At 38.6% G+C, this 21,088-nt stretch overlaps 1 protein-coding gene across 3 annotated transcripts; it reads right to left on the bottom strand.

Moving 5' to 3' along the window:
- Positions 1–573: 573 nt before the first annotated feature.
- On the bottom strand, positions 574–17,427 carry LOC137247017 (uncharacterized). Of its 3 annotated transcripts, none has more exons than XM_067778085.1 (5): positions 17,358–17,427; positions 1,580–1,720; positions 1,298–1,517; positions 900–1,236; positions 574–803 (listed from the first exon to the last, which is right to left on the bottom strand). In XM_067778085.1, the coding sequence occupies exons 2-5, from the start codon at positions 1,618–1,620 to the stop codon at positions 610–612; spliced, it is 792 nt and encodes a 263-aa protein (XP_067634186.1). In that variant the 5' UTR covers positions 1,621–1,720; positions 17,358–17,427; the 3' UTR covers positions 574–609. The 3 variants fall into 3 exon arrangements, with proteins under 3 accessions (XP_067634186.1, XP_067634184.1, XP_067634185.1); XM_067778083.1 differs by lacking the exon at positions 17,358–17,427 and adding an exon at positions 1,785–1,883; XM_067778084.1 differs by lacking the exon at positions 17,358–17,427 and adding an exon at positions 1,785–1,883 and having other exon boundaries at positions 900–1,224.
- Positions 17,428–21,088: the final 3,661 nt, after the last annotated feature.

Raw genomic sequence — 21,088 nt, 5'->3', positions numbered from 1 at the left:
ACTCAGAAATTGCATAAAATGAATGAATGTCGATTTGCTATCTTCATGCCAAGGCGAATTCAATACCAGGTGTTGTTATCCCAACAGCTGATTGCTTCTTCTTTATTATTTTCCATACAACGCCTGGTACTACAATATGTCAGTTAATCGAAATCAAGGAAAATTTTCTTTTGACTGACATTCTTCTGCACGGCGAATTAGTTGAATTCGCTTTTCCACCACCTGGTACGGATTTACCTTCCTTCTTGCTCAGCTTCGCCTTGAGTTCATTTAAATTTTTTAAAGACTTCTTTATTTAATTTCCAATCGAATTCGACTACTATCAGTTATAAGCGCAAGCTCTCGATGCGCAAGAGCCTTATTTCCTTTTAAATGAGGCAAATGAGGTAAATCCTTCAAAAATACTGCCTTATTATACTAATGAGTCATAAATGAGCCAGTCAAGATTTATCCGCTGATATCTGACATGATTTCATTTCGAAACTACAAAAGGTTTCTAACAAAACTGGTATATTAACATTTCGTATATTAATTTCAAAAAATCGAAATAAATATTAATAAATTGTACTCGCTGCGGCCTTCAAATCGTCTTCGATCACACATTTGCTGTTACCATAAATTTCGCGCAAATTGAACTAACATTTCCATTTTTGTTACAGGTGGCTCTTCTTTATTATACCAATTGGTTAAGTAACGCAAAATGCTGCCCAACATATCAAACATGCTTTCCATTTCGAAAAATATCGAAAATAGCCATGAAACAACGGTAATTAATGTGAGAGCTGAAGCAATACTGCGCAATTCTAAAAACAAGTAATATGATTCAAAATGAGTACGCTAGATACCACTATAGTCCTAAACCAAAGAGAAGAGATATGAATTCATTTATAGAGATATACCTGAATAATTTTTAAAAGGTTTCTTTTCACGCGGTAACACACGCAAAGGTTGACGACGCGCACTGTCCAACGAATCACCCACTGTTTCACGTGGCACATAACGGCGTGGTATTTGCAGAGGTGGTACTACCGGTGGTGGATGATATTGGCGTGGTGTTAAAACGGCGCTACTGCTATTGATTTCGGTTTGGGTTTGAACATTTGTATGTGGATTTTGAAGGTTTTTCGATTTGTGTTCATCATTGAAAAAACGAGTCGGAATTTTGTCAACATTTCGTGGTGTGAAAATTGGACGCGTCTTCTGATTGGAATGACGACGAGAACCCTGTGTAAATAACTTTGATCGATGAATATTTTCAGCCGGTTTTGAATACTCTTTTAGTTCAAATAAACCCTACCTTTGAACGTTTGGTTGTGATTAGCCTAGAGCTTTCATTCCCCGAGTTGAGAATTTTTGTCGAAGAAACTGTGTTAATAGGTGTTGTGAAAACTTGTGAGCAATGAGAGGTAACTGAAAAGGGATTAGAATTCACTGGCGCAGTATCATCTTCTAAATGTATCGAATGTTTTTCGCCAGTTTGGCTAACACAAACAGCGCGCGGTCCTTCAGGCATCACTCTAAGATAGACAAGAAAATGGGAGCTGGTGAATGTGAAAAATAAAATCGAATGGTCTCTTACGAATCGCCGATGAAATTCGTCTTCGAACTTTGATTTGCCATGGTATATGGACTGCGTTCATTTTGATACAGATCAGTGCGCGGGCTTAGTTGTATAAAATTGATCGCTGAGGGATCATTGACAAAACTGCCAGTTTGTTTTCTGCAAATTCAGTTCGATTTAACATTTAGGCGGAGCTGGTATATTTACTCTTTGCATTACTTACCTTGGTTTAGCGGACATATGGAAGTAAATAAGTGAAAGAAAAGTACGTAAAAAGATGTATACAAATAAATTTTTGTCTTCATATAAAAATAATTTTTTGACTGTTATTTATGAAAGATTTGACATCTTTGTCTACTAAAAATATGAAATTTTACGCAAATTACATTGATGATTCCATCCGACTGCAGGTGGTACAGTGGGCTAAATCTGCTATTTTTCCCTATATTTTCGCGTACACAATAAATATAATGATCTGTATTAATGAACCTGTCCAAGTACAGCATTTAGCATCACTGCAAATGTTTCGCATCCCTTGACCTCCCCAGAGAAGCATTTGGGCTGTTATTGGTTGCAGTAAGTTTATATATGCGTAAACGTCGTACAGCGCTTCCATAATTTCACTCACCTTTGACATTTCGATAAGATCCATTAAAGAACCAAAGGAATATACTCTCGAATACTTCAACCTCCATCATATCTTCTTTCTACGCCCTCTCTGTGATGGGGTAGTTAGGTTAGGTTATAGTGTCTGCCGCCCAGTAAAGCTGTACGGTACACTAGGCCAGCTGGCACATTATGATACAAGAGAATGAGCTATTGCCCTACCTCCTTCATATATGTAAAAAGTTGAACCAATTTGTCCATCTGATATAGAGCAGGATGCTTTCAATTTCTACGAAATCAAGCTCCGCTAAACAACCGATAAATTACTTGTTCACACATTCCAAGCGGGTTCCGGCTAAAGCCATGCATTTGCAGAGGAAATTTTCAAACCTTTATATCTCCTGCTCACATCTACAGCTCTGAAAGAATTCGTTCTTTGGTATTTCCATGCGTTTGCCGTGCAGGTACTCTCATCACCATTTACAATTAAGGGATCGGGAATTCCAGGTGGATGCACTAAAATGACTGACGTTGGCAGTCATCGTTAATAATTTTCATTGAAGTGTGGTTTTATGTGAGGGATCTCAAGGCCAGCCTGGGGAGACAGACGCCCACTTGCAGCTGCCTCTGATGGTAATCATACGGTACCGATGCACTGCCCTTAAATTGATTATACCTGACTGATACTACCACGATAATAGTTGGACGTGAGCCTCTGGAATTGTTGAGCTGCTTGGACCCCATGCAAACTAATAACTACGACCGGTTTCCAGCGGGTTAGGGGTGCCCCAGCGGGTTAGGGGATCAGAACATACCCGCGGTAGATATGCCTGTCGTAAGAGGCGACTAAAATACCAGATTCAAGGGGTTGTGTAACGCAACCATTCAGGTTGCCAGCGCCCTATCCGCGGCGAATCCTGTTTCACTAACAGACGAGGATCTGGCGACCACAAGCTCCTCATGGAACTTGGGGGTGGGGAGGGGGGAATGGCCTGAAGGTTTAATGTGGCCACATAAATCGTTCCCGAGATGGTCGGGCTAGCACCTTAATGGTGCTGTGGTACCGGAGCGTACCGGATCTTTATCCGGCAAAGGACCATCACATCGATAACACTCCCCAAAGCCTTCGAGGAGCAACCTTATCGCTACAACAACAACAACAACAACCCGTTTCCAGATAGCAAATCGGGAGCTTTCCCCTCCTGAATGTACTCCTACACACGGCTCTATCCTCCCGTTGATTTGTTGTGTTTCTGCAAAAATCATACGACAGGGCCAAGTCTATATCTCAGCACTGCCTACAAACTTTCAGTGTTCAATATCGATCCGTTGATCGCATTTTATATCACTAGCAACATTTGCTAGTCGTTGCCTCAAATACTGATTTCAGAACTATATTAAAAAAAAAATAAATGTAAGGCGCGATAACCTCCGAAGAGATCTAAGGCCGAGCTTCTCTTCCAATTTGCGTCGTGCTCCTCTTGATTTTCCCTACAAATTGGCCGGACGGGACCTACATGTTTTATGCCGACTCCGAACGGCATCTGCAAAGCAGATGAGTTTTCACTGAGGGCTTTTCATGGCAGAAATACACCCGGAGTGCTTGCCAAACACTGCCGAGGGGCGACCCCGCTTAGAAAAATTTTCTTCTAATTGAAAAATCTTATTTCTAAAATTTTGATGTTGCTTTGCCCGGGAGTTGAACCCAGGGCATACGGTGTGATAGGCGGAGCACGCTACCCATCACACCACGGTGGCCGCCAAGAACTATATTACAGCTTTAAAATTTATAGTCGCGGTCATGTGAGTCGCAAACATTGAACCATAGGTTTGTTGATGATGTGCAGCAGACTTGCACCAACCTGTGCCTCCAGGTAGTAAAGAGTTTGGTCCGCAATTTGAAATTGGTTTTGGTGCTTGAGGAAGCTGTGTGATAAAAAAGCTGAATATCAGGGTTATTACCAGAGTACTGCGGCATGGTTCAACGCATAGGCATAACTCGGCTTTTACCGACCCAGAGCTGCCAAACCAGCGGAGGAATATCCTCCGGAATAATGGACGGTGTCGAGAGAAGATTAGTTGGCTCTTAGAGTGTTCGAGGTAAAAGTTATGGTCCTGTCCTTGATGGCGACGGCGAGTATCGAAGGAGGTATAATGATGAGCTATGATATATGATGTTGTGCACGATTAAAAATTCCAAGGCTTTGCTGGCTAGGCCATGTTATGCGAATGGCGAAGACGCCAAGGGGATTCAAGGGGTTGTGTAGCGCAATATATAGCTTCTCCAACCCAATTGTCAACCTCACCTTCTAGCGGCGAATCCCGTTTCATTAACAGACGAGGCTCTGGCGACCAATGGAACTTGGGGGTGGGGAGGGAGGGATGGCCTGAAGGTTTAATGTGGCCATATAAATCGTTCCCGCGCCAGCACCTTAATGGTGCTGTGTTACCAGAACGTACCAGATCTGTATCTGGCAAAGGACCATCACATCGATAACCGCCTTCGGGGAGTAATCTTATCACTACAACAACAACAACACGCTCGGGCCAAGAAAGTATTTCAGTCGGCTCCACAGTTTGGAAGCAGATGAAGGGACAGGAAGGGAATACCTTCACTAAATTGGGAGAGGCAGTTGGATGGCGACTTGGCCTACCTTGGTGCTCCTAATTGGCGTCAGTTATTGCGAAACTGGGGTAGCTGGCGTGACTTGTTACGAAACGGTCATAGTCGCTTAAGCGGTTAAGCGCCAGTTAATGATGATGATGACACAGAATTGATGCTTTCGCCGAGATTAAATTTGGAATTACTTATTTTGGAACAACCATTGAAAAGTTTTGGCAAAATATTGCTCTAAATAATTGATAGGTTTGGAAGTTGTTTTGAAATTATGTTAAAGCGTTTCGTAATCAAGGCATGTAATGTTGCAATTAGCCTTTGAAGTGCTACCGAACTTGCGAGCACAGCTCTCCACTTCATAGTTAAGCAACCCAATTTCCTGCGTAGGGTCGGGTTCACAGCGGATCAATATTGAATAAATAAGTTAAGTTAGGCTCTTTGTTCGATTGAAAATATGTCAACACATTATACGTTAATGTCATTTAAAGACTCATTGCAACAAATCATACAATAGCTTCGTTGAGATGCTTTTGAGAACAAATCAGCCGTCCGTGCATCCGTTGGCGCAAAAAAATCACAAATGCTCTCTTTAGTCAATTATGAAAACGTTAACGCGTGCTTACTTACGTATTACATTTAAGCAGTATTTACAGTGAATGTTGACAACTGTCACTTCCTTTTTAGTTTTTGAAAAATGCTTATGTTATTTGCACATTTCACTGCATTTCACCGCAGTTCTATGTGTGTGTGTTCGAATGATCTTGCTTTATTAATCAATACCCAACAGTAAATGCTGATAAAATATCAGAAAAAAACTCTGGTCTAACAATCACTATTAAAGAGAGATTTTCACGTATTTCAAAAAGCTCATCATTATCAGTTTTGCATCTTCTGTACTATACTTATACCAGGACGTTCAGTCAGTGAGACTTCAAGCTTGGTAAATCTACCACCGACCAGACTTTCACGATACTTCAAATTATGCACATGATTTACGATAATAGAATCAAAACACTCCACTACATCTTTTACTCTTAGCTAAATACATGAAATATCTTTGGCGTGCGTCTTTAATTTGTGCATATATTGGCTACTAGTCTTCAGACAGATTTTATTTTATACCTAACACAATTACTTACTATGAATGTATATATGCATGTTTATTTATTTATACAAAAGTGTAGGTGCATCCGGGATGTTCACTTTAAAGGGCAGCAAGCGCTCCATCATCTGACGCCTGAACTGGCACGGCAAAAAATATAATTGATGAACTTAAATAGTACATGTGTAAGGGCATACAACTGAGTGTTGATATGTATGTAAATATAATATGCATTACCCAATAATCGTGAATTTATAAAAAAAAGTCGTGCGTACCAAGTAGTCGTGAAGTCCGTGTACATTGTTTGTAAACATACAGATAAGTACAGTAAGTCGAAAAAACGGATGTTCTTAAGTTAACTAGAGCTCGCCCAGGGGTTGAAGGTCAACCAAAACCAGGCATGCTTAACCAACGAAACGATATCATTTCGTTACGATAATCAACGTTAATAAACGAAACGAAGTCATTTCGTTTCGTTTATTAACGTTAAGATCGTCAAATTAACGAAATGATTTCGTTTCGTTTTCTGCCATATCAAAACGAAATCAAATCATTTATGTTGATTATTAATTTCAAACTATGCTGGCAAAGCTGATTGATGGCGGAGTCATTAAAGGTGAAAGCATTATCCAAGCTGATTGCAACTTTTCTCATGAATTTTGACAGTACGAACATTTCTCAGAGTATTTTTGACATTACCACCAACGAATTACACAAACAAATTACATAGAGTTTGTGTGTGTATGTGCGCTCGTTGTTGCCACCTTACGGCTTCACCATGGCTATAGCATTGCCAGCACAATTCAAACATAAAGTATCACGTTTTCGTTAACGTTTTTAACGTTAACGAAAGCTTTTCGTTTCGGTTAAAAACGAGATACAATTTATCTTGATAATTTCTTTATCGATAATATTTCGAAGTGTTTCAACGGAAACGGTGGAAATTTTTTGATAAACGATTAGCTTAACGTTAAGGTGCATCCCTGACCAAAACAGAGGTAGCTATATATGAAACAACTAATTTCGGGCTTTTTGATAAGAGCTTCGTTGGCTTGTTATCTGTAACTACTGATTCCGGCAAGTATATTCTTTTATTATCCACAGCAAATTACTCTCGCCGAGTTATCGGGCCTGGTTAAAGATGTCTCATCGGTTTTATAGACAGGTTTTTGAGGTATCTGCTTCACAACAAACCGATGAGTTGTCGATAACAAATCGATAATACACTAATAAAAAATTAGTAACACTCTGATAAAAATCGCTTTTGGATTTCAAATAGATAGCATTTTGATAAGAAATCGATAATGTTTTTATGTTTAATAGTGTGATCAATTTTACTAAAGATTTTTAAGAATTAATGAGCTTAACACCGGTAAATAATAATTGTTATTTGATTATAATTTTTGGTTTTATTGGGAAAAACTGAAACAGTAAATGTTTCCTTCTTTTCAGTTTTTCCCAATAAAACCAAAAATAATATTTGAATAACAATTTACCGGTGTTAATCTCATTGATTCTTAAAAATCTTAAGAAATCGATAATTTTTCGAAAACAAATCAATAACACGCCGACAACAAATCGGTAACTTTTGAACAGCGAATTTCGATGTAAAATCGATAACTTTTCGATACCGCAGTTAAAGCAAATCTGTAAATTTCCGATAACATTAGGTAACACCTATTTGTATTATCAAGCGGGGAGTGCCCCTATTGCTTTTAATGTATTTAAACGTTTATTTAAAGGAATTCTTCTTTAAATTTTAATTTATTTAATAATTTGGGAAAAATTTAAACAACGTTTCGATTATACATTGTAGATCTCTTCAAAAAAGTTTCTTCTTGGATTGGGATTCGAACCCGCACTCCTGCCATGATTTAACTATTGACAAACAACACAATCAGCCGAGTCCATTCCTTTATTCTTGTGCAGCTTTTCCGATTTATTCTTTGGACAGTAGATATCTTATGTCTTCTAGTACAACGATATTTTCTCGATAGTAAATAGATAACAAACTGATAAATCGTCGATAAAAATTAGTAACTCATTGAAAAAACATTGTTTCCGAAAGCAATATTATAAGACTACATTAACAAATCAATAACTCGTCGAACCTCGTCGATAAGACAATAACTCATTGATAACAAAATGTTAGCACTTCGATAAAAAATTATTACTTGTTGATAACAATTCTATAACTTTCGATAAGTAGTCGATATTTTTCGATAATAAATCTAAAAATTTTCGATGACATATCGATAACTCTTTGATAACAAATCCATAACTTATGGACAGTGTTCGATAACATTTGGGTACATATAGACAATTTTTAAATATATTAATATATAAAAAACACGTTTCATACAATTGAGGCCAATGTACTCCTAAACTACTGAACCGATTTTGAATTTGTTTTGTACCCTGTATGTAGTTTGATCTAACTTGAAATATAGGATAGGTGACTGGGTGACTAGGGTCTCGATATATAGCCCAAAACGTGGACCCGGGTACCCCTAGAGTGTGTTTATAGAATATGGATATCAAATGAAAGCTGTTGATGAGTGCTTTGGTAGAGGGTAATGTTCATACCTCTGGGTGACTAGGGTCTCGAGCTATAGGCCAAAAAGTGGACCCGGTACCCCTCGAATGTGTTTATAGAATATTGTCATCAAATGAAAGCTGTTGATGAGTGCTTTAGTAGAGAGTAATTTTCATAACCCTGGGTGACTAGGGTCTCGAGATATAGGCCAAAACGTGGACCCGGGTACCCCTCGAATGTGTTTATAGAATATTGGTATCAAATGAAAGCTGTTGATGAGTGCTTTAGTAGAGAGTAATTTTCATAACCCTGGGTGACTAGGGTCTCGAGATATAGGCCAAAACGTGGACCCGGGTACCCCTAGAATGTGTTTATAGAATGTGGATATCAAATGAAAGCTGTTGATGAGTGCTTTATTAGAGGGTAATTTTCATTCCCCTGGGTGACTAGGATCTCGAGATATAGGCCAAAACGTGGACCGGGTACCCCTAGAATGTGTTTATATAATATGGATATCCAATGAAAGCTGTGGATGAGTGCTTTAGCAGAGGGTAATTTTCATACCCCTGGGTCACTAGGGTCTCGTGATATAGGCCAAAACGTGGGCCAGTGAATTCCTAGACAGTGTTTATACAATATGGATATCAAATGAAAGCTGTTGATGAGTGCTTTAGTACAGAGTAATATTTTATCCAGAGACGGACTGGGACTGGGATTAGGACTAGGACTGGGACTGTGAGTCGGAGTGGGACTGGGACTGGAATAAAATTCATACCACCTTCTGGTACAGGCAATAAGGGATGCAGAAGAATGAGAAGAAATTGAGAGAAGAGAAAAGAGAGAAGCAGAAGGAGATTGAGAAAGAGATAGAATGAGACGAAGATGGAGATATATGAAGCGAAAAAGACGGAGGGAGGAGTGAATAAAAGGATTAGGAAAAAGTGAATAGGGGGGGAGGGCAGAGTCAGACGGAAAAAGCTTATTAAAATGTATGCAGATTGGCCAAATTTAGGGCAGGACAATGTCTGCCGGGTCTTCTAATATACATATATATATGCAATAACTTATGGAAAAAACCCCTAACTCGTAGATAAAAATCCGAAAATCATTGAGAACCTTTGCTATTGATAAAAACAATTATAGGGATTGTCAAAAGGAAATGGCAAACGCAAAATGTAACCAACACATTCATTTTAAGTTCTTTTTTTTTAGTAAATGCATCTAATTTAGCAACTTTATTTTCCCACAATACACAAGAATTCAAAGTTTTATATTTTCTCTCCATTCCATTCGCCTAACACCAAGGCGCAGATTTTGACAATCAGAACCAAGGTATGTTGTTGCTGTACAGATGAGACAACCATATAGTTGAACCATGAATAATACATAGGTTCTTAGGCACTAGAATACAGGAAATGCAAATGCGAACAGCAGCAATTGCCTGCCCAGACACCAAATGAGCAAGGTGGTCTACCTTTTATTATTTCAATTCGTGCACATACACACGCAAACCAAACATTTCCATAAAAAATTTTACAAATGGACATTGGCATTTCGAATTGAATTCAATTTTATCCACATTTTTTTTTGCAATGCTTAAGCACGTTTTCGCAGTGCGATGAATGGGCGGTATAATCGGTGCTTTATGTGCCACAGTGGGCTACTCCTAGTTGTTCTAAAATATGTACCGATATTCTCCTAATGCAACAAATTTACAAGTTTTCAATCCCGTAATCGAAGTTTATCCTTGTTTTGGAATATCCCAATAAATATTAGTGTTCATAAACAATTGGAAAATGATTGGAAAAGGAATAGCTTTCTCCACTCTTACATTGGAAAATATTCGAGGATAAAGGTTGGTTTTCGATTGAAGAACGAAGCTATTGTCCAGTAAAAAGGAATCTCTAATATCGAGTGTTTCCTACATTCGTATTATGTACGTCCGATATTCAAAATATGCTCCATATTGAGAGTGTCAAGATTGAGATCGAGGGTATCAACATTGGAAAATTGGTTAATGTAGGTAGACTGCCTACACCGAACTCTCTTCACGGTAGGCACATACGAAAATTTGAACAGGGCCCTTACAACGCCTAGCTTGAGTTTTCTATACCGACAGATTTATTCTTCCATGCAGGCAGCATTGCTGTGCGAACCTGCCTCCACGAAATATTTAACGAAAGAGAGGTGGGCTATCATTTTGCGTTTTTTTGGGTGTTTTTCAACTTGAATATTTTTTTATTTACGATATTTTTCCAAGCGTGGGCTAACGAAAAAAGGGTGGACTATCCTGGGCTAACCTAGGACTAATACTGAGGTAAAAGAAATTTCTTCAAATTTGTTGTTACGAGTGTCACAGAGTGGGCTAACGAAATAAGCGTGGGCTATCCTGGCTAACTTTGAGAAAACGAACCACGTAGTATTTATTAAAAAACTCTTAGTTCAAGATGCCAGCCTCACAAAGCAGGGAGCATGCAGAATAATCTAAAAACAAACATATGGGTTCCATTGACAGGTGGCATAAGGTCAACAGCCGTAACGTCAATTGACCTTATCACCACTTCAAATCCCCACAAAGACATTTGATGTTTGAAATGGCTACGATGTCATAATGTTGTCAATAGTCATAAAGTCCACTTTTTTCTCAAGTGCTCATAAGGTTAGTATATTGTTTATCACCTCCACGTATTGCAATTTTACCAATTACAGTTATGATTTATGATTTTCTCTATAAGAATAAATCGCGCTATTTTTATTCCAACTTTCGCCTGCGGCTCTACTTTTCCTAGATTGTGTTTCGTTGAGTGCAAAATCGGATTAAAAGCTGGGCCAAGTTTCCTTCGAAATAAGAAGAACATATTCAACTAAATATCTAAAGCATCCTACGAAAGTTTTTTGTTTTTGTGCTGATCTTAAATTGTTGTATACGGTTATGATCTTTTTCCCAAAGCGGTCAAGCGGAAATTTCACAAATGGCCATAAAGTCCAATTAAGAGAGGTAATAAGGTCAATTCACCATGTGACCATTTGAAGTAGTCATAATGTCAATTGAACTTATGTACGTTGATGTTATGTCACCCCAACGAGTTTGCCACTAAGCCAGAATAGAATTTGCTATTCTTGTAGCACATAAAATAAACTAGCTAGAGTTCCCATGGAATAAGTAGAACATTTCCCGTAAATAAGCACACATCCACTTTCATGCTTTGGTCTCTCTAGACCCTGACAGAGATATCTATCATAGGGCCTAATTAAACATGGTTTGGATTATGTATAGATTTTTTCCGATTACTTTCTAGGCGGGTAGTCGATTCATTTAAACAAGTAAGGAAGGCTAAATTCGGGTATAACCGAACATTACATACTCAGTTGAGAGCTGTGGAGACAAAATAAGGGAAAATCACCATGTAGTAAAAAGAACCTAGGGTAACCCTGGAATGTGTTTGTATGACATGTGTATCAAATGGAAGGTATTAAAGAGCATTTTAAGTCGGAGTGGGCCATAGTTCTATAGATGGACGCCATTTAGAGATATCGCCATAAAGGTGGACCAGTGCTGACTCTAGAATTTATCTGTACGATATGGGTATCAAATGAAAGGTGTTAATTCTATAGGTGCACGCCTTTTCGAGATATCGCCATAAAGGTGGACCAGGGGTGACTCCAGAATTTGTTTGTACTATATGGGTATCAAATGAAAGGTGTTAATGAGCATTTTAAAAGGGCGTGGGCCTAAGTTCTATAGGTGGACGCCTTTTCGAGATATCCCCATAAAGATGGACCAGGGGAGACTCTAGAATGTGTTTGTTCGATATGGGTATCAAATGAAAGGTGTTAATAAGTATTTTAAAAGGGCGTGGGCCTAAGTTCTATAGGTGGACGCCTTTTCGAGATATCGCCATAAAGATTGACCAGGGGTGACTCTAGAATTTGTTTGTGCGATATGGGTATCAAATGAAAGGTGTTAATGCGTATTTTAAAAGGGCGTGGGCCTAAGTTCTATAGGTGGAAGCCTTTTCGAGATATCGCCATAAAGATGGACCAGGGGTGACTCTAGAATTTGTTTGTACGATATGGGTATCAAATGAAAGGTGTTAATGAGTATTTTAATAGGGCATGGGACTTAGTTCTATAGGTGCACGCCTTTTCGAGATATCGCCATAAAGGTGGACCAGGGGTGACTCCAGAATTTGTTTGTACTATATGGGTATCAAATGAAAGGTGTTAATGAGCATTTTAAAAGGGCGTGGGCCTAAGTTCTATAGGTGGACGCCTTTTCGAGATATCGCCATAAAGATGGACCAGGGGTGACTCTAGAATTTGTTTGTGCGATATGGGTATCAAATGAAAGGTGTTAATGCGTATTTTAAAAGGGCGTGGGCCTAAGTTCTATAGGTGGAAGCCTTTTCGAGATATCGCCATAAAGATGGACCAGGGGTGACTCTAGAATGCGTTTGTACAATATGGGCGTCAAATGAAAGGTGTTAATGAGTATTTTAAAAGGGCGTGGGCCTTAGTTCTAAAGGTGGACGCCTTTTCCAGATATCGCCATAAAGGTGGACCAGGAGTGACTCTGGAATTTTTTTGTACGATATGGGTATCAAATGAAAGGTGTTAATGAGTATTTTAAAAGGGAGTGGGCCTTAGTTCTATAAGTGGACGCCTTTTCGAGATATCGCCGTAAACGTGGACCAGGGGTGACTCCAGAATGTGTTTGTACGATATGGGTATCAAATTAAAGGTATTAATGAGGGTTTTAAAAGGGAGTGACCCTTAGTTGTATATGTGAAGGCGTTTTCGAGATATCGACCAAAATGTGGACCAGGGTGATCCAGAACATCATATGTCGGGTACCGCTAATTTATTTATATATGCAGTACCACGAACAGTATTCCTTCCTAAATTCCAAGGGCTTTTAATGTCGCCCTGCAAAACTTTTTTATTTTCTTCTACTTAATATGGTAGGTGTCACACCCATTTTACAAAGGTTTTTTCTAAAGTTATATTTTGCGTCAATAGACCAATACAATTACCACGTTTCATCCCTTTTTTCGTATTTGGTATATAATTATGGCATTTTTTTCATTTTTCGTAATATTCGATATCCAAAAAGTGGGCGTGGTCATAGTCGGGTTTCGGCCATTTTTTACACCAATACAAAGTGAGTTCAGATAAATACGTGAACTGAGATTAGTAAAGATATATCGATTTTTGCTCAAGTTATCGTGTCAAGAGCCGAGCGGAAGGAAGACGGTCGACTGTGTATAAAAACTGGGCGTGGCTTCAACCGATTTCGTCCTTTTTCACAGAAAACAGTTATCGTCCTAGAATCTAAGCCTCTACCAAATTTCACAAGGATTGGTCAATTTTTTTTCGATTTATGGCATTAAAAGTATCCTAGACAAATTAAATGAAAAAGGGCGGAGCCACGCGCATTTAGAAATTTTCTTTTATTTTTGTAGCTTGTTGCACCATGTCATTACTGGAGTTAAATGTTGACATAATGTTTATATACTGTAAAGATATTAACTTTTCTTTTAAAATTTGACTTAAAAAATTTTTTTTAAAAAGTGGGCGTGGTCGTTCTCCGATTTTGCTAATTTTCATTAAGCATCCATATTGTAGTTATCAGAGTAACGTTCCTGCCAAATTTCATCATGATATCTTCAATGACTGCCAAATTACAGCTTGCAAACCACGTCCTTTGTCCAAAATTTTACTAGTTTTCTATTCTGCGTCATAAGTTCAACTCGCCTACCAAGTTTCATCGCTTAATCCGTAGTTGGTAATGAATTATCGCACTATTTCGATTTTTCGAAATTTTCGATATTGAAAAAGTGGGCGTGGTTATTGTCCGATATCGTTCATTTTAAATAGTGATCTGAGATGAGTTCCCAGGAATCTACATACCAAATTTCATCAAGATACCTCAAAATTTACTCAAGTTATCGTGTTAACGGACAGACGGACGGACATGGCTCAATCGAATTTTTTTTCGATACTGATGATTTGGAAGTCTATATCTATCTCGATTCCTTTATACCTGTACAACCAACCGTTATCCAATCAAAGTTAATATACTCTGTGAGCTCTGCTCAACTGAGTATAATAATAGGTAGATACCTGTTTAAAGCCCACTGTGGCATGCGCTACACGATCAAAATGTGGCAGCCATTGCCATTGGCGTCTTTATCGTTTTAGGTGTTACGATTTTGATTGATACGTTGAGTTCTGCATTTTGTCTGATAGAACGACTCTGTATGATGGGTAAAGAGAGTGTACGCGGGTAACTTTGATGTGTTGGCAATGCGTTGTTTATTTTATTGCATCGTAGGTTGTTGTGATCAAAGTGCTTCTTTTGGCGTTGCATGTCCATCATTCTTGACTGCAATGAGTGATCGTGTGCCGCAAGCAGTGGATCTATGAAAACCCTCTTGTGCACATATCAAACATTAATGTTATAAGGTGTGAAAAGCTGCACTTTTAAACATAAATATGTACGTCCATAAATAGGCATATTTTCTTAGTTTATTACACCTTTCCTTATTCTGTTTAGTTTATTTATTATGCACATTTTCTTTGTGCCAGCCCAGCAGTTTTTCAGCATTTGAAATGGCAATTGTAACTGAAGTGTTAATTATGCAGATGCTGGTTTGCGTTAACAAAAAAACAACAACAACAAGAATGATGTTTACATGAACTACGAACATCCAAACTGCAAACTCACACGCAGAAAAGAAATTGATGAATTGAAAGCAAGACATGAAAATCTCAGATGATTTGTTATCAATGCAAACTCTAGGGTATATAAGGAATCATGGAGTGTGAAATAAAAAATTATAAATATCATGTACTTCCACCAATTTGTACAAGGTACCCTTTACTGTTTATAATAAATCAATGCGTCTTTCTCTTTTTGTTTTAACAGCGCACGTGAGATATGTTAAATGAAAATATTTGATTTACGATCTCTAACAGAGCACAGCGGGCGAACCCTTACAGATATCAAGAAATCAGTTGGGCGGCGGCGCTTGTGAATCTTTTGTTAGTTCACATGTTGCTCATTTAATATTTATTTATGAAATACTAAGCATTTTATTAAGAAAGGAGAAAGTTAAGTTGGAAGATTACTGAAAAATTCAAAAAATTAATAGCGTTCATGTAGTGAACTTTCTTTTATTAAATTACCGTTAAATGTAAACAAACAAAGAGGAATGAGTTTATGAATTTATTTTTAGTTTTTTCGTTATTTCGTTGCTAGTTGGTTTTGGCATTAACCGTTTAAACCCTCGTTTGAACATGGAATGAAGAAGAATCGGTCGCATTGCTATCTGAAACCCAATGGCAGTAGTCTGGAGTTTCAACATACATTGACGATTTATATAAGCTGGCGACTTTTACTCAAGTTCCCTTGAGCGGGAAATGTCAACGACTAAACCAAGAGGAATAAGGATACTGGGAATGGCACCCAGGCTAGGACGAACATTCAAATACTCTTGCTATCTGAAAAAATGGAGAGAGATCAGTCATTGAGTAAGGAATGTCAACGACTAACGCAAGTAGAAGAAGGATCATCGACACTGATATGGACAGCGGATTCGGTATTCAAGAGTTTGTGTAGCGCAACCCTTTGAGGAGGTTTCCAGCGGAATTTCAGCTACTTCGAACCAATTTTGAATGTTAGCTACCCATGGCGAATCTTGTCCGTTTAGCAGACAAGGCGTCGCAACACCAAGTTCCTTACGTAAGGGGCAGTCGGATGACCTAGAAGGTTCAACGTGGTCGCATAAAATCGATTCGGCGATGGTGGGACTATCAATAACGATAAAACTACCAAAAACTTTCGGAGAGTCTCCCGATCGCTGCAAAAATAAAAAGAAGAAGGTGGGGAATAACAGTCATACACTGTGGCTTAATTTGCAAAAAAGGCACCCATAGGTCACGCTGTATATGTATAAGGAAGAGGTTTTTTCCATGAAGCATGGAGTTAACAGGTAAGTGAAAAGGGGACCCACACTCGCTAGTAGCGTACCGGCTATTATGCATGCTCAACCAAACCACCGCTCTTTTCGAAAAAGCATTTTAGGCAAAATCGAAAATTGGAGGGTTGGTCGCTTTAAGCATCGTGGGGAACGATTCACTGTGACAAGGACTGCAAATACTTTGCTATTTAAATAACACTGGAACTCAGAAAATCTATAGTCGACTAGAGGTTCTACTGATTTCATTAATAAAGACACACATGGTGCCGCCGAATAGTGATTAGTCTAGATGATGGGAGGGATAGCTGTGGATAACTGTAAAGTCGGTGGATGGTGCCGTAGCTGCCGGTAGAATAGCTGAATTGGTGGCTGCCAAAAATAGTTGGTAAATGGGTAACATTGAATAGCGTGACAAATACTCAAAATTACAGGTAGAATCGGTGAAAGGGCGGATGGTGTTGAACGATCGGGTGATTAATGCTGAATGGTGCAAGGCAGTTGGTTAATCAGTAAATGGTGAGACGGGTAGTGATTGATTGATAACAAAGTTACTTATGGATATAGATCGGAAAAATTGGTGCACTATGAATCGGCAAATGGTGAGTGGTTGAAGGGTAAAACAACCAAAGAGCCGATACAACCAGTGGATCCGTAAATTCAATCACTGAACTAACCCCGTATGTGCATTAGCACTGGAAGCGGTAGTTGAAGTTAAGGTTACGACTGCTTCCGGTATCTTGAGACACCACAGGCATCTGGTGAGTCACCAATAGATATGAAGATCTTAAATAAAAGGTTTGTGAAGTGATCTGCTCACACAATATTCGGGGTGCAGGCTTTCCTTATAGAAACTGCGGTTCTCACCCTTTGCCAGCCGAAAACCGTATACTTAAATATTATTCATGATAAAATTATTGGAAATGAACTGCATGAGTTCCAGCCTCTTCACTTACCTGCAGCGGAAATGGAATCACGAAAATCCCCAACTTTGCACTACCGATTTAATGACTACTTCCGAACTGGTTGCTTAACTGCTGCAGACTGGGAGTTGGTAGCCATACTTGTACCAAAAGCGCTGAGCTATATGAATTTAAGCTAATTAGTCAACGGCAACGACTATTCCAAAACCACCTATGACTGAACCAGTATGGAATGCGTTCAAAATGCTTGTAACGGCCCCCTTTACTGCAATTTCGTACGATATCACAATGTTAAAAGTGTTAGTTGAAAGCACTGCGAGGGAAAAGAATTAGAACTAAGTATTACCATATCTTAAAGATATAGTTCTGCGCCAGTTCGGAACAAAACCGATTAGCTGCAAGGTTAATTAGATAGCGTTGCAGCAGTTCGGAACTATTGCGATTTACTGTAGGGCTTCTACACATTATATTAAAGTGTGTAAAAATGTAAAAAAGCACTAAAAGCTAGTCGAACAGGAAGAAAGTTACAATTAGTGAAAGAGCTGATAAAAAAGGGCTCAACTATCGAAGCCATTAAACTTGTTCTGTGTTCGTGTCCTTCGTCTGCAAGATTCAGACTCCAACTATTAAGCAGCAAGAAGGATAGTTCGCAGCAAACATCCGGTTTGGACCGAGCAAGTTTATTAAATAGGTCGTTTTAAGTTTGATCGTCGAGCAAACTTTTGTAGTGTGTGTAAAGTTTACGTGAACAGGCAAATTCAACTTATCTCAAGCATTATCAAAAACTATATAAGCGATAAAATTAATTCAATCGTGTACGTAGTTTGATCGGCGGCGAAGTTCATGAAGGTCGTTCATGCCTTATCCACTTGATATTTTAATGTGGTTTAACAAGTAAGGAAGGCTAAGTTCTGGTGTAACCGAACATTACATACTCAGTTGAGAGCTATGGAGACAAAATAAGGAAAAATCACCATGTAGGAAAATGAACCTAGGGTAACCCTGGAATGTGGTTCTATGACATGTGTATCAAATGGAAGGTATTAAAGAGTATTTTAAGAGAGATTAGGCCATAGTTCTATGGATGGACGCCATTTACAGATATCGCCATAAAGGTGGACCAGGGCGGACTGTAGAATTTGGTTGTACGATATAGGTATCAAATGAAAGGTGTTAATGAGTATTTTAAAAGGGAGTGTGCCTTAGTTGTATATGTGAAGGCGTTTTCGAGATATCGCCATAAAGGTGGACCAGGGGTGACTCTACAAATGCGTTTGTACGATATGGGTATCAAATGAAAGGTGTTACTGAGCATTTTAAGAGGGAGTGGGCCTTAGGTCTATAGGTGGACGCCTTTTCGAGATATCGCCATTAAGGTGGGCCGGGGTGACTCTAGAATGGGTTTGTACGATATGGGTATCAAATGAAATGTGGTAATGAGTATTTTAAAAGGGAGTGATCCTTAGTTTTATAGGTGGACGCCTTTTCGAGATATCGCCATAAAGGTGGGCCAGGGGTGTCTCTAGAATGTGCTTGTATGATATCGGTATCAAATGAAATGTGTTAATGAGTATTTTAAAAGGGAGTGATGCTTGATTCCATAGGTGGACGCCGTTTCGAGATAACGCCATAAAGGTGAACCAGGGGTGACTCTAGAATGTGTTTGTACCATATGGAATCAAATGAAAGGTGTTAATGAGTATTTTACAAGCGAGTGGGCCTTCGGTGTATGGGTGGACGCCTTTTCGAGATATCGCCATAAAGGTGGACCAAGAGTGACTCTAGAATGTTTGCACGATATGGGTATCAAATTAAAGGTATTAATGAGGGTTTTAAAAGCGAGTGGCCCTTAGATGTATATGTGAAGGCGTTTTCGCGATATCGACCAAAATGTGGACCAGGGTGATCCAGAAAATCATCTGTCGGGTACTGCTAATTTATTTATATATGCAATACCACGAACAGTATTCCTGCCAAGATTCCAAGGGCTGTTGATTTCGCCCTGTAGAACTTTTTCATTTTCTTCTACTTAAGGTAGGTGTCACTCCCATTTTACAAGGTTTTTTCTAAAGTTATATTTTGCGTCAATAAACCAATAAAATTACCATGTTTCATCCCTTTTTTCGTATTTGGTATAGAATTATGGCATTTTTTTCATTTTTCGTAATTTTCGATATAGAAAAAGTGGGCGTGGTTATAGTCGGATTTCGGCCATTTTTTATACCAAGATAAAGTGAATTCAGATAAGCACGTGGACTAAGTTTAGTAAATGTATATGGGTTTTTGCTCAAGTTATCGTGTTAACGGCCGAGCGGAAGGACAGACGGTGGACTGTGTAAAAAACTGGGCGTGCCTTCAACCGATTTCGCCCATTTTCACAGAAAACAGTTACCGTCATAGAATCTATAACACGATAACTTGAGTAAATTTTTAGGTATCTTGATGAAATTTAGTATGTAGACTCCTGGGTGCTCATCCCAGATCGGTATTTAAAATGAACGAAATCGGACTGCAACCGTGCCCACTTTTTCGATATCGAAAATTTCGAAAAACGGAAAAAGTGCGATAATTCATTACCAAAGACGGATAAAGCGATGAAACTTGGTAGGTGGGTTGACCTTATGACGCAGAATAGAAAATTAGTAAGATTTTGGACAGTGGGCTTGGCACCGCCCACTTTTAAAAGAAGGTAATTTAAAAGTTTTGCAAGCTGTAATTTGGCAGTCGTTGAAGATATCATAATGAAATTTGGCAGGAACGTTAACGCTTTACTATATGTGTGCTAAATAAAAATCAGCAAAATCGAATGACGAACACGCCCACTTAAAAAAAAAAAAATTAATTCAAGTTATAACAAAAAATTTAATATCTTTACAGTATATAAGTAAATTATGTCAACATTCAACTCCAGTAATGATATGGTGCAACAAAATACAAAAATAAAAGAAAGTCTCAAAATGGCGTGGCCTGACCTTTTTCATTTAATTTGTATAGAATACTTTTAATGCCATAAGTCGAACAAAAATTTACCAATCCTAGTGGAATTTGGTAGGGGCATAGATTCTGTGACGATAACTGTTTTCTGTGAAAATGGACAAAATCGGTTGAAGCCACGCCCAGGTTTTATACACAGTCGACCGTCTGTCCTTCCCCTCGGCCGTTAACACGACAACTTGAGCAAAAATCGATATATATTTACTAAACTTAGTTCACGTACTTATCTGAGCTCATTTTATCTTGGTATAAAAAATTACCTAAATCCGACTATGATCACGCCCACTTTTTCGATATCGAAAATTACGAAAAATGAAAAAAAACCATAATTCTATACCAAAAAGAAAAAAGGGATGAAACATGGTAACTGGATTGGTTTATTGGCGCAAAATATAACTTTAGAAAAAACTTTGTAATCTGGTGGGTGTGACACCTACTATATTAAGTAGAAGGAAATGAAAAATTTCTGTAGGGCGAAATCAAAAGCCCTTGGAATCATGGCAGGAATACTGTTCGTGGTATTATATACATAAATAAATTATCGGTACCGGACAGATGATTTTCTGGGTTACCCTGGTCCACATTTTGGTCGATATTCCGAAAACACCCTCACATATACAACTAAGGGCCACTCCCTTTTAAAATACCCATGAACACCTTTCATTTGATACCCATATCGTACAAACAAATTCTAGAGTCACCCCTCGTCCACCTTTATGGCGATATCCCGAAATGGCATCCACCTAGAGAACTATGGCCCACTCCCTTTT

This window comes from Eurosta solidaginis, chromosome 3 (genome assembly GCF_040869045.1).
Source record: "Eurosta solidaginis isolate ZX-2024a chromosome 3, ASM4086904v1, whole genome shotgun sequence".
Taxonomy (NCBI): domain Eukaryota; kingdom Metazoa; phylum Arthropoda; class Insecta; order Diptera; family Tephritidae; genus Eurosta; species Eurosta solidaginis.
Note: the sequence above shows the minus strand (reverse complement) of the source record. Positions and strands in the feature narration are given on the sequence as shown.

Excerpts from the sequence above, each read along its gene's own strand:
- LOC137247017 (XM_067778083.1), bottom strand. Across the intron at positions 1,518-1,579 it reads ACGAATTTCATCGGCGATTC|AGTGATGCCTGAAGGACCGC; the intron begins GTAAGAGACCAT and ends TGTCTATCTTAG. Across the intron at positions 1,237-1,297 it reads TCACAACCAAACGTTCAAAG|TTATTTACACAGGGTTCTCG; the intron begins GTAGGGTTTATT and ends CATCGATCAAAG.